Here is a 14,622-nt window from a genome sequence, read left to right as displayed (position 1 = left end):
ATCTTTGCCACCGAGGCACCTCAGGCAACCTTCCCACTGGCACCTCGCAGACTTTGATAGGTGCATGCACCACCTGGGAACCTCCGGTTTAGGAGGCCGGGGGCGTGGCCTGAAAAGCTGCATTTCTAGGGAGCTCCCGATGCTGCTGATCCTCAGCACACGCGCTGAGAGGTCAGAAGCTACTCAGAGCGTGGTCTGGAGACGCCTGCATTATCTGAGAACTGCCTGTGACAAATCTGCAGAGAGGGTCACACAAATCGAGAGCAAGTGTTTAGAAACCTACAGCAATTGGAGAGAGTAATTTACCGTCCCTTGAGTCTAATAAAAAAATTAGAGCCCTAGCCGGTTTGGCTCAGTGGATAGAGCGTAGGCCTGCGGACTGAAGGGTCTCAGGTTCGATTTCTGGTCAAGGGCATATACCTTGGTTGCGGGCACATCCCCAGTGGAGGGTGTGCAGGAGGCAGCTGATGGATGTTTCTCTCTCATCGATGTTTCTAACTCTCTATCCCTCTTCCTTCCTCTCTGTGAAAAATCAATAAAATATATATTTTTAAAAAATCAGAGCTTTGTAAACTGTATGTCTTTTGAAAACTTCATTGCAACTAATTCATACTGTATTTTAGAAAAGTATTAATCCTGGATGGATTAGAAATTTAAAGAACAAAAAACAAAAGCAAAAACTGGATCTTTCCCCACAGACAGTTTGAAAAGCTTAACTCCCAAAGCTCGTTGATCAGGGACGCCCAGGCCATTCTAACACTGGACAGGTTTTTCATCTCTTATCTCCTCTCCCCAAGGGCAGGGGCCGTACTTAACTCATCGTTAGTCCCTCTTTCCTAGTGCCTTAATCAAAACCTATAACAAAACAGATTAAGCGTTTCCAGATTTCAGTGGTACTTCAGGGCCATTGCTTCGGGTGTCATTGCAGCCCCTGCAGGTGTAAAAGCCTCCTCGGCTGCCTGGGGCTCTTGAGAAATACCTGTGTCAGTTTGCAACTCTGTACAGAATGCAGAAAGAAAACTTCACACGTTACTGATTTAAGTGTGTGTGTATTTTTTATTGATTTCAGAGAGAGGAAGGGAGAGGGGGAGAGAGATAGAAACATCAATGAGGAGAGAGAATCATCCATCGGCTGCCTCCTGCACACCCCCTACTGGGGATTGGGCACACAACTTGGGCAGGAGGCCCTGGTTCATGGGCTGACACTCAACCACTAAGCCATACCAGCTGGGCCATTCATTGCTGATTTAGAGGACCCCATCTAACCAGCAGGATTTTAGTCTTATTTTTCTCCTGGTCTCCCCTCTCCCACAAGCGGAGGCCTGACACTTACCCGCCATGTCCCTTGTGATGAGATCTAGCTTCTGTGTCACCTCCTTTTCATTATCATAGCTGATGGTAAACTCAGCCGACTGATGTCTGGCAAAGGGATATTTAATCTGCTTCCAACAGTCTGGAACAAAGACGACAGGAAATAAGGTGACAGCTGAGAAGTACAGCACACATTCTGCGCGGCTCCATGACGTGTTCCTCCATGAGCCACAGGTCAGGCTGCCTTCTGCCGGCTGACCTTGTGATGAATTCACGGGCATATGCTTCAGGTGTGTGTGGTAGAAACAGCACACTGAGGTTGTTCTAGCCACAGCAAACACTAGCCCAGCCATGCGTTCCACTGTGCCTTTAAAATGTATCTGTGTGCCCATCAAGTCCCATATCCTCCCAATGCTAGACCACCTGGTTTTCCACTTGGGACCCCGAGGAATGAACACAGCTGGCTGTTTAGACCTGGTGGAAGCGGAGTCCCAAGCTGTTTCTGAGATTCTCAGGGGCCCTGCCCCGCGGCCCTCTCTCGGGACTGCTGCTGACACATTGCTTGGGCATCTTGTGTCCTAAGGATTCTCTGAAGCCCAAACACAAACCCTGCCTAGTCCTTCGCCCACCTTCCCAGAGAGCAAAATACAAGGGAAGCCTGCAGATGCTGAGTGCTGGACAGTGTTAAGTTCACAGTTCACAGATGTGGCTTTTAGAACTTCTCCTTGATTACAGGCAGTGTGTTGGCCTAAACTCCAGTGCCAAAAAGAAGAAAAAGGAATGCCGAGAAAGGATGGGATGATGTTGAACAAAAGGAAAGTAAACTGCTCCTAAAAACTCTGAATTAAAAAGATAAGACACAATATAGTCTTTCCTTATAAGTTTGTTAACTTAAAGGCTATAGATTTGATTTTACTTTAAAAGACTGAATGGTGCTTTTAATCAGCAGATCTTTTATCTCTTCCTCAAAGAAGAAAGTTGAAGACAGAAATTTCAACCCACCTGTTTTTGGGGCCTTAGCGGATGCATAAGGAGTTCCTTCCTTCTTCCTCCTAGCAAGACAAGAAAATCCCACTGAGAAGGTTTCTAAATGGTAAGTACTGCTTATAAAATAATACTTGGAACTTTCAACCTCTGACCAACGTGTTTGTAAAATACAAGTTAATATTTTATCTTGGAAGGAGCAATGTTGCCTTCCTCCACATGAGCGTCTGCAGGGTGAACTTTTTGGTTTTGTGACTGTTTATATAAGTAGGGGAGAAATGTAAAGTCACGTACCTTCTGAGGGCCGCAGAGATTCCAACAACCAGCAGGGCAAGGAGCAGCAGCGGACCAGCCACTATTGCGACGTTTGCTCCTAAGAGTGGAAGCATCACGTTACAACAGAAACGACCTGCACCCACATTTCATGATCTAAAGCTCAACCTTGATCTGGAAATTCTTCAAAGGGTTAATGCATGAGGCAATGAATACATGCGAGGCATTTATGGACTTTGGAAAGCAAGAAGAAAGAATTCAAAATTCTGGTTAAGGTTTAGAGAAATAAAATGTATTCCCTCTCCCCTACTTCCGAAGCAGTTTTCTTCTTATTATTAAATAATTTAAAATTTTTTTTCAGTTACAGTTGACATAGAATAGTATATTAGTTTCAGGTGTAAAACATAGTGATTAGACATTTATATAACTTATGAAGTGATCACTCCAATAAGGGTAGTAGCCATCTGACACCAGATAGTTACTGTAGTTACTTACATCCCCATGACTGCTTTTATGACTGACAATCTGTACACTTCAATCCTTTCCCCTTTTACACCCGTTCCCCAACCCCCCATCCCATGAGTCTGTTTCTTTGCTTATTTTGTTGTTGTTGTTTTAGATTCCACATATAAATGAAAAAACATGGTACTTGTCTTTCAATGTCTGACTTATTTCACTTAGCATATTACCCTCTGGTCCATCCACGTTGTCACAAATGGCAAGATTTCATTCCGAAAGGCAGTTTTCAATGTTCTTCGGGGATTAACGTTTACTCTGAGCTTGTTACTTGGTCCATATCAGACTCCCAAAGTCAGAATTGAGGGAAGGTTTAAAGCTGTCCCACCCAGCCAGGAGCTATTCAGGCAGGTAAAGAATTCAGCCACATGGAGCTGCTCCCTCAGCTCAAGCAGCCAGTTCCCCTGATAGTTGGCAGTTGGGACCTGGACCATAACAGAGGCCTGGGGACCGGGCTTCTCATTACCAGAGCTTGGGACTGAAAGGAAATACAGCCTGCTGGCCTCAAACAGCAGTTCCGCCCTGCTGCACCAAACAGCAGACCATGGCTTCCTACAACTCCTTCTGCTTTAAAAAAGGAGGCCACTTTACCAGGCACTGTGGCAGGCCCCAAGCTTGTAGAAACTACACAAACTACTCAAAAGGAGAAGTGTTTGTTCTTACCCTTCTCTACCTGTGACTCTTGAGAAGAAAATATAGAGACAACCAGGAGTGGAGAAGTGTTGTTCATGCAAGAAAGGATAAGGAACTTAGAAATTTACAGAAATATCTGTGGTGTTTCTTATAAAAGTAAAAATTTGGGGAAAATTTAACAACTTAAACATCTAACAATAAGGAAATGGTTAACTAAATAATGGTATTTCCATATGAAAAGATTCTATTAAAGATACGAATAATCGTGCTTTTCAACTACTTAATAACATTGAAAATGCTCATAATACCATGTTAAGTGAAAAATATATGCTACAAAACAATATATGTTGTGCTATCATTTTGTCTCAAAGTTATAAATATAAGTATAATTGATTTGATATAGTGGAATTTGGTGATTACCTATGGAAGCTGATTCATAGCATTTATATTTATATTATTTATAATTTTCTAATCTTTCCAAATTTTATAAAATTAATATACAAATTATTTTATATACTGAAAAAAGAAATGTCCTTTTAATGTTCATTACTCAAATAAATTATATACACTTCTGTGTTTAGAATTCAAAAAGTGTATAAAGGTATAGAATAAATGTCTATCTCCTACCTCTATTTCTCCTCCACAGAAAGGCAAATTATGTTTCCTGACATTGTTCCAGAATACTAGAATATATACATCTTTATTTTTCCTTTTTTACACACATATTAGAGTGCTAGATAGACTGTTCTATACCTTGCTTATTTATTTAAGTTGTCAATTTATCTCAGAGAACTTTCTAGATTACTAACACATTTTTTTCATGGCTAAAGAGTATACTGTTGCATGGATGTATTATTATTTTTACATAAAATATTTACCTAGCATTTGAAGGGCAAACACTAACTTTTCTACTTACAATACCACAATGAATAGTTGTAGACATACATCATTTACACATATGCAGATATCTCTGACACATCTGCTTCCAGCCATTTATATGACAAAGAAAATAAATTCTGTTGAAGCTACTGTGATATTGGGTGGAGCACCAGTTATACTCCTGAGGAAATCACAAAGCAGTAAGTGCTCTACCTGTGGACATTTCTCCAGAGGGGATGAGTTTTGTGATTGTCTCATCTTCTCTTTCCGTGGAATCTGAGCTGGTTTTGCGCCACACCAATGAATCATTACCTGAGAGAGAAGAGATATTGGAAAAACCACATTAGTAACAACAATTCGGGAAAGGAGATGGCCACAATCAAATTACTTACTAACCCACTGAGACTCCTACCGTGTGTAATCGGGCAACCAAGGAGCTCCACCTTCAAGGCGATCCTCTGGTGCCACGTCTGGGGGATGACCCTCAGGTATCTGGTCACGATGGGAGGGATGAAATTGTTCATCACTGGATCCCGAAAATTAAAGTTGCCCCGAAACACCTGTGGAAACAGGTAACCTTCTCCTAAAGATTCTATTAGTCAGTGTTTAGATCTTTATCCACCCACTCCTACCTGGTTACATGAAACCAAAGCCAGGATTCTATGTCTGTTGCATTTTTTTAAGACACTCTTGATATTAAAAGTATAAGGTTCTGCAGAGAAAGGCCAAGTTCCCTAACTAAGTTGGTACTGAGAATCTGTTTTCTGGAAGCATGCTGATGAAACATTTGGAGGCTTGGTCTCCTGTTCACTTCTTTCCCCCAGAGTTTCTCTTACCTTTTTTTCATTATTCACAATTCCTTTGTAGGTCCTCCACTTGGAGTTGTTGTTTTTGAAGTTCATCATGAAACTCTTAACATAAAAGTTGAAATCTGGATGTGTGGATTCTGTGGTCCTAATCCCTTGTAAGAAAACATTATTTTTAGGTTAGTTTTTAAAATATGTTACAGACAGCATGTATTTTAACTTCAGGTTTCTTCCCCCCCCCCGCCCCCCCACTCATGTGAAATCTCAAATCGTTTCACCGGCCAACGTGTCTTATTTGCATTTAGAAACCTGATCACTGATGAGCGTTTTCTTACTGAGATAAGCCATAAAAAGTTTCACCATGGAGGTCTCAGCTCTCTGGTCCATACATTCATATTTACAACCCACATGCAGGTTCTTCCACCGAGAGAATGTGGAGATTAGGATGTAAGTGGGCTTTGAGGCATCTATTTAATCAGAAACGTAATTGCAGCCCCAAGTCATTTTGCCATTGTGAAACTGCACTTGTGTCAGTACCTGTTATTTTCTTCTCCTCTCCCAAATCTATTTCCAGCCACTCTTGCTTGTGGTTCTTGCTGCTGTCCCCCAAAGACCATGATGGGCCTTGGTCCTGACGTCGGGCTTGGCCAGAAGACCAATGAACTTGTTCTCTAAACTCGTCGACCCACTGCCAAGAATCTCTGATTTGCCCATCTGCTTCCAAACTTAAGGATGTGCTGCAACCTGGGAGAAAAGAGCACGGAAATACTTCAGATATAAAACCTAGAAATAGTTGTTCTACTTCCATTGTGAGAGCAAATCCGTTATTCAGTTGCTAGTGTTTTTTTTTTTTTGTTTGTTTGTTTTTAGTTGCTAGTGTTTTAATGACTCAGTTTGCATTTGACTCTCTTGTACTACATATCTTGAAATTGTTGCTTCCTTTGTTTTCAATGGGCCTTATGTAAGTCACATTCCCTGTAAGTGACATCTCTTCGTCCCTAGTGTAGACTTCCCTTTCTGACCTAAATTCATCCTGATTTAAACAAAGTGCAAGGGGCCTTAAAGGCTTAAAATGCTGATGTTCTTGTCTATCCCACTCTCTGTACCTGGAAGAGCAGGTACGTCAACTGCTTTGAAGATCAGTAAATTGTACCTGACATCCACCCTTTGGACCGCCACTATACCATGTCCAAGGGCCAAGTAAAGGCCACACTCCTCTTCCTGGACAAGGAAGACATCATATTGTTCTTCTTAAAATATGCCACTTTACGAAAGGGAGAATATTACACAGAATATCTTTAAAAGCCTTTATTTTATATACTCATGTTCGATAACTTAATTCAAGAAACCTACCAACCAAGTTGTACTATTTAAAAGCTTTTCTGGCCCTGGCCGGGTAGCTTAGTTGGTCTGAGTGTTGTCCAATATGCCAAGGTGCGGGTTCAATCCCTGGTCAGGGCATATAAAGGAAGCAACCAATGAATGCATAAATAAGTGGAACAAAAAATAGACCTCTTTCTCAAATCAATAAAAAAATTTTTTAAAGCATTTTCTGTTTAAATTGAACATGGAATTTATCTTAAAATAAATGTCATTTCAAATTTTCATTCTTTTTTGGCAAAAGTTTGAGAGAGCTTAGATTATAAAGAAAAATATTTTCTGCTTAACATTAATATTAATTGGGCTTATTGTCTTGTGTATTTTTTTAGTCATAGCATACTTGGTGATGTGTGACCTGAGGGGGGAAAAAAACCCAAAATCCTTTAAACTGTATCACCTGAGGGATATGGAAGAATAAACTACCAAGAGGAATTGAAAAGATCAAATTCTTAAGAAAAGCATGATCCTTACCATTGGAGGCAAACAGAAATCGCTTGTCTGACAGGGAACCACTGAAATAGGAAACACAAACAGAGGAAGTGAGCTGCTTACTTGACTCTTAACGACTGGCACAGCACTATACCCGGTAGCACAGGGCTCACAGAGTCTCCCCACACCCCATGCGATCGGCATAGCCCCCAGCAAGGCCACTGTTATCAGCCTCATCACTGGCATTCATATAGGTGACAAGTGAGCAGGACTCTGAGACACTGCTTATGAATAAAAATCATTGTATTTGAGAAGAAATGCACAGATATAGAGTTTCAGAAACAACCTTAAATCTCAATCCTATATAATAAAAGCCTAATATGTTAAGTGTCCGATCATTCGACTAGTCACTATGACATGCACTGGCAACCAGGGGGCAGACGCTGATTGGTAGGTTAGCTTGCTGTTGGGGTCCACCCTGATCGATTGGGACTGCGAGACAGGCTGGACACGCCCTGGAGCCCTCCCGCGGTCCCTCCCCAGCCCCAGTCATGCACCAGTGGGGTCTTTCGGCCTGGCCTGCACCCTCTCACAATCCGGGATCCCTCAGGGGATGTTGGAGAGCTGGTTTCGACCTGATCCCCACAGGCCAGGCCAAGAGACCCCACTGGTGCACGGATCCGGGCACTGGCCCTCTAGTTAATTAACACATTGTGGATGGATCACAAGAATCCTCACTTCATATTGCACAGTGTTTTACAAAGTATCATACTTTACTAGTAAAAAGATATTACCTTGTAAGAACATATAATAAATAACTTCAAAATGCAATGGGTATTTAATTTTAAAGCGTGCCTTTACCATTTATGTAAAATGTTTTTTGTACTCGTTCAACAGAAACTTATCTGGCCACTGGGTAAAACTAGCAATAAATCTACTGGTCCACAATGTGTTAATATATGATGATAGAGGCAGAAAGGATCACTGCCCTGAATACTTCCTTTGATTCAGCATTCACCGTAAATGTCCCACTCACTGCCAACAATCAAAGATCATAGCGAGAAGTGAAGAAGCCTGGCCACTTTTAGAAGAACAGCATGTCATTTGCTAGCTGCCTTCTCTACAGACTTTTCTACCCCTTTCCTTAGGGGTCCCTCCCCAGCATGTTGGTCTGAACAGCCTCAACCCATTTTCTCCCTCTGATCACACTGTCGCAACGAGCACCAAGCCATGAACCAGCGCCTGCTTCTGGATGACAAGGTACAGCTGTCACTGAGAGGAAATTCAAAGCATTTCACTGACTGGCCTGAACTGGCCCTCATTGCTCTAAGTCACAGGGGTCCTCAAACTTTTTAAACAGGGGCCAGTTCACTGTCCCTCAGACCGTTGGAGGGCCGGACTATAGTTTTTTTAAAAAAAACTATGAACAAATTCCTATGCGCACTGCGGGCCCGGGACGAGTCGGCTGCTAAGCAGGACAGGCAGAGGCACCCAGCGGGCCGGATAAATGTCCTCGGCGGGCTGCGTGTGGCCCACGGGCCATAGTTTGAGGACGCCTGCATCTAAGATAGCCTCCAGCTCATCGGCATCATCTCTGGGCCTCCAGAGCTCTGCTGCTCTACAGCCTGTATTAATCCTACAGGAGAACTTATTAAATTAGCCTTGTTCTGTGCTTGCCTTCTTCGGAAGAGAAGAGATTTCCAAGACCTAACACCATATTTAACTTCCTAAAAATCCATCACTAACTCAATGGTGTCAAAATATATAGAATCAATAGAAAATCTGGAACTCTCAAGATTAATCTTATGTACATAGTACTTACTACATTAGATACTAGAAGGAAACACAAAAAGGTAGATGTCGCCAGCCCTGCATGGCTCAGTGGTTGAGCGTCAACCTATGACCCAGGAAGTCATGGTTCCATTCCCAGTCAGGGCACATGCCCGGGTTGCAGGCTCTATCCCCAGTGTGGGGTGTGCAGGAGGCAGCCGATCAATGATTCTCTCCCATCATGTATGTTTCTATTTCTTTTCCCTTTCCCTTCCTCTCTGAAATCAATAAAAATATGTTTTTAAAGGTAGATGTCATGTGTGTGGCATTATTTTACAACCTGAGAATATGAGTTATATTTTAAATGTTTAACTCTGAATTATATATGGCAATATTGGACAGAGAGTATGGAACTGTGAAGTCCACAGAGAACTCCAAAATAGTTAGACAAGAGCATGAGTACCTTCCCATCAATGTTTTTCTTAGAAGTAACAGGTAGTCAAACTCTTTGGATTAATATTCTCTTTCATATTCTTTGTCCACCCTCAGGCAGAGACTCCATCAACCCAGGTACTCTACATAAGGTTCTATTATAATCCCTGTACTGAATGAAATGCAGGCACCATTCATTTTTCATAGGAGAAAACTCAGACCCACTTGGGTCAGGGGACTTGACTAAGTTCACATTTAGTGGCAAAGCTGGGAGGAGGACCCAGCTCTCCTGATCTTTAAGAAAAGATGCACAGTGTTGTAATCCATACTTAAATTTTTATTAAGATTTATTTAGAGCCTTTCTTTGACTGATTTTCCCATCTTCTCTAATGTTTCTGCACTAAGTATTTCACTTGAAATTTGGCCCAAATAAACCCAAACAATACTGCTGCAAGCCTACACTTGTTGCCACTGCCAGGAAACATTAAGATCTTGCTGCTGTTGTTGAAAAAGAGAAGTTATGGTAAGAGGGGTAACTTTGGAGTGACAGCTGAGAAGAAGATGCCAGGGAAGGCTGAGCTTCTAACAGCTCCTTCCTCACTTTCCTCCATTATCACTGGGAATGGTTTTTTCCATTGCACTCTGTTGAACTAATTGAATATGACCATTCAGAGAATTCCATGGGTAAGTGTCCTCTTTTAAAAAAGAAAATACCCTCGGGACGTGGGGGTTCAGAGGCTTTCACAGATTAGGGTGAATGTATTCAATCAGATTCCAGGAACTGCCAGCCTTCCCAGCGGGCCACAGAAGCAATCAAGAATAGTCTGATGTAAACAGAAAGACAAGGCTTCCCGGCCTCTGGTTGAAGCCGTCCTCCTCTTGTGAAGTCAGCACCTCTTCCTGATTCCATTCTGGTCTCCCCAGATCCAGGAAGTAACCTGACCCCGGATGAACCCCAAAAGAGCCCTGGATATTTACTCTAGGGGCTCTTTCTTCCTCAGCTGCAATGCTTCCTTCTGTGTTTTTTCCTGAACACCAAACAATCATGTGTGGGAACAGAAGTTCAATGACCGCATGTACACTGGTTCCCCAACAGCAAACCAGCACAGATAAAAAAAGCTAAGTGCTCCCTGAAGATTTGGGAATCTAGATGAATGAAAAAGACTATTAGCCTACAGTTCACTCCTCTCATAGTGCAACAAGTCAGTGCAAAATCAGAGCTAGAAGGAAGAAGGGACCTTGATAGAATTCTGGGTTTTCTCTCTACTCATCAACACAAAAATAGGAATATCTTTTCAAATAATTATATGGAATGTGAAGCAAAAATTTTCCTAACCCATTAATGGTTCAGATTTTGGTACTCTTTTTTTGCATTGAAGTTTAATTTCAAATTATATAAAGCAGCTTCACATGTATTAAACTCAATTGATATCACAAAAGTAATTGAGAACATGTTTACTAACATCCAGTGGTTTTAATAATTTTTATTCAAAAGTAAAAGAAAATCTTATATTTGTACAAAAGAAGCATTCAAATGTATACAGACACAGGCAAGCAATTCCAAAAAAACAGATTTAAGGCCAAAGGCCAATTCTTCATTCATGTTGAAGATGGCAGCCCTCAACAAACCTAGGCCACAGCCTGATGCCTTCCGAGATAGCACTCCAGTATCGATAGAAAACAACAACAACAACAACAAAAACACATAAAAAGAAACAGATCCTCAAAAGTCAGGGTCAAGCTAACATTTAAAGCTTCCAGGGCACAAGCCATCTCCTTTACTATAAATCAGGATATAAAGAGTTTGAGGCAAATACATTAAGTGAAAACAATGTGCACACATGTGTATGCATTCATATACATATAAAATTTCATTTGCATATAGTATATATGCATACACACATATGTACACACACACATACTAGTATATAAATATAAACCTTATTTATTTGAGTGAAGATTTTAGTTTCTAAAGGCATCTGTAAGCTTTTAGATCTTAACTTTGGCACAAATCTAGAACTAATTTGTCTTTGAATGTTTAGATAATATGGAAAAAAAATACTTTGGGGCCTCTTGTTGCAAAAAAAATCCCATCCATAGGGAAAAGCAAATGGGAAGGTCATGGCAGGCAGAGAATACAAATATAAGAAGGTGAGCCAGCCCATCTGAGCGTGCAGTAAGGGCCAGGCCTTACTGGCTGACTGCCTTTTATAGGTTACATGCCGCATTGCTTTCAATGCCTGTGAAAGTGTTGGCCTGGAACAACCTCTCCAGTTACCCTCACCTGCACCCCCAAACTCAGAACTGCCAGTGGGATTTCTGCCTCTTCTCAGTCACCCACCAACCAGCCTGCTGGATGTGAGTTGGATGTGACATGGTGTGCCAATGGCCACCACGACCCCTCTCTGGCAACTCTTCCCCGGCCTACTGCTGTTCCCCCTAAGCCTTGGGCCTGCCTTCCATCAAACCCAAGGCTTGCCTTCTTCATGAAGGTACCTAACAAACTTCTCCCCTCTCTTCAGTCACTGCTTCCCCTCCCCCACTGTAATGGAGTGAAACGCTGGCTCTCCGACTCCATCTTGTTCAAGCCCTGTGTTGGTCCTGTAACCTTCAAGCTAGTAGCTCCTGCTTTGTCTAGCACACAGATATGCTAATCACTAGAGGAATTCTGCTTGATGCCTGAGTTTTAAAATCACAGCCCTCCTATTTTGCCTCCCCTTGACATCAAAGAAGCCTGAACTCTGTACTTTCTTAAGATGGACTTGAGGATTAGGTCTCCCATCTTCTTGGTTGGAGCCTTTTCAATCAATAAACCTTTCCTTACTCCAAACTAACATTTTTCGTTTTGGCCTTTTGAAGGGCACAAGGCCTTTGGATTGTAACTTAGTGAGCTTAGGCCAACACCCCAAAATCCAGAAATCATTTTTTTTTTGTCTCAAAGTATACTTGTGAGTTCACAAATTGGTTCTTTGAAACATAAAATAAATTTTCTTACAAAAACAATGTTATCATTTGTGGTCAAGATCCTTATTTGACACACAATATTACTGGGTTTTTTTTGTTTGTTTTTTTAAAAATATATTTTATTGATATTTTACAGAGGGGAAGGGAGAGGGATAGAGAGCTAGAAACATCGATGAGAGAGAAACATCGATCAGCTGCCTCCTGCACACCCCCCACTGGGGATGTGCCCGCAACTAAGGTACATGCCCTTGACCGGAATCGAACCCGGGACCCTTGAGTCCGCAGGCCGACGCTGTATCCACTGAGCCAAACTGGCTTCGGCCACACAATATTACTAAACTCTAGTACATTCAAATAAAAAGTAATAGTGCTATCGTTGTAATTAGCTAGTTACTAATATCAGGAAAGGAACAAAGGGAAGGCCAGATGTTATAAACACGGCGTTGGGCAGCCTCACGAGGAAGCTGCAACTTTACACACCCCAGGGAACCCCCCGTCCATTCCCTGCACATCACCGGGGGAAGGGACTGGACAAAGGGGAAGATGGGTGCATGTGCAGTGAGTGGGGGTGATGTAGGGAAGGGGCCTGTCAGTCAAACCTGGGAACAGAGGTCACCGGCTAGAGGGGGCAGGGCCGCTGCAAGCCCGGGAAAATTGGGGAATACATAGTCCTCCAGACAAAAAAGCTCACTCTCCTGGCTCTCTGGTTCCTTTGGTTTTGCTCCTGCTTCCCTGCATTTGCCTGTGTTCCCCCCAAAGCCATGTGGCCTGTGGACCCCACACACAATGGGCTGATGGACTGCACCGGGGACTCAAGCTAAGCCAGCCTGACGCTGGATTGGACTAGGCCCCGACATGGAACGGCTTTAATCCTAGCTCTTTTGAAGCTACAGCTACACTTCCATGGTGGGATGGAGGGAAATGGGACCTTGGAAACTCAGGGGTGTCATTCCACAGAAATAAAGCTTTCTATAATATCTCATCCTTCCATGTGATTTTTAATTAGGTAAGATAGTTCACAATCCATTGTGAGAAGGAAATAGTAAAATATGATCATGTTCTTCCTGCATGCAAGAGGGGACTAGGGCCGAATGGCAGGGAGAGCTATGCACAAGCTAGCCAGTGGTCGAAGATGTAGGTCCTGCCCTACTTTCCAATCCTGAAATGCCTATAACCTCTGTTTTGTGCTGTATCCTCAGAACCAAGAACATGTGACAACCTGTCAGAAATACCAGAGTCGCAGTCCTGGGAAGACATTTCCAGGGGCAGACAGAGTGTGAGGGAGAGAGATAAACACAGTGGCTTGAAGAGCACTTTTCCCTCACTAGGCAGTCATCCAAGGGGAGCGTCCCTCTGGACCCTTCCCACTGCCTGTTTACATGTGTGGACATCTGGTCCACAGCTGAGCCTATATTTAGTCCTATTAGCTCTAGCTTTCCATTCCAGAAGCTGAGGAAACCTGAAAGCATTAAGAGCTGAGGCTGAAACCTTTAAAGTAGTTGACATACTTTTTTCTTATGAAGCTACTAAAAAAGCAGAGGATAATACCAAACAGAGAAGTAAACAATGTCAACCAACGTCATTTGTCTTCACTTCCGAAGTACTATTCATCATTAAAAGACTGTCTCTAGGAGTCTTCCGGAGAGTGCTGTAATTCAGAATGGGTTTAGCTCAGCTTCCCAGTCTCCCTTCAGTATCTTCAATAATACTGAAGATTAACTAATAAATTCCTGAAACTGGAAAGACTAAAAAGAAATTAAGTCTTTGTTCTCTCCACTGAAGCACCTGAGTAGAAATACTCCTCTGCCCTGGGACTTCATATGTGAGCCATTTTAATTTACTTGTCAGCATAACCAGTGAGCTTTTTTATTACTGCATTTACCTTCCTCACAGACACTATAAAATGCTACTGTAACACTCACATGTATTTTCCCCAGTTGACAAACCTCTGGTATCACATATCTGCTGTTCTTTCCTTTTTAAAAAAACATATATTATTGATTTTTTACAGAGAGGAAGGGAGAGGGATAGAGAGGTAGAAACATCAATGAGAGAGAAACATCGATCAGTTGCCTCCTGCACACATCCCACTGGGGATGTGCCCGCAACCAAGGTACATGCCCTTGACCGGAATCGAACCTGGGACCTTCCAGACCTTTCAGTCCGCAGGCCGACGTTCTATCCACTGAGCCAAACAGGTTAGGGCTGCTGTTCTTTCAAAATTGTGAGCTAATGATGCCTTGGG

The 14,622-nt window shown here is 42.4% G+C and overlaps 1 protein-coding gene across 1 annotated transcript in view; it reads right to left on the bottom strand.

The window, feature by feature from the left end:
* The window catches only part of DCBLD1 (discoidin, CUB and LCCL domain containing 1), a 57,110-nt gene that overhangs the window by 2,237 nt on the left and 40,251 nt on the right, over positions 1-14,622 (bottom strand). The window contains exons 7-14 of the mRNA XM_080666337.1: positions 7,254-7,294; positions 5,940-6,146; positions 5,433-5,557; positions 5,009-5,156; positions 4,810-4,908; positions 2,590-2,668; positions 2,314-2,363; positions 1,334-1,453 (exon numbers count right to left, since the gene is read on the bottom strand). Of these exons, the coding sequence (XP_080522463.1) occupies positions 1,334-1,453; positions 2,314-2,363; positions 2,590-2,668; positions 4,810-4,908; positions 5,009-5,156; positions 5,433-5,557; positions 5,940-6,146; positions 7,254-7,294 (869 nt within the window). The remainder of the gene's footprint in view (positions 1-1,333; positions 1,454-2,313; positions 2,364-2,589; positions 2,669-4,809; positions 4,909-5,008; positions 5,157-5,432; positions 5,558-5,939; positions 6,147-7,253; positions 7,295-14,622) is intronic.

This window comes from Plecotus auritus (genome assembly GCF_963455305.1).
Source record: "Plecotus auritus genome assembly, chromosome: 4".
In the NCBI taxonomy this organism is placed as follows: domain Eukaryota; kingdom Metazoa; phylum Chordata; class Mammalia; order Chiroptera; family Vespertilionidae; genus Plecotus; species Plecotus auritus.
Note: the sequence above shows the minus strand (reverse complement) of the source record. Positions and strands in the feature narration are given on the sequence as shown.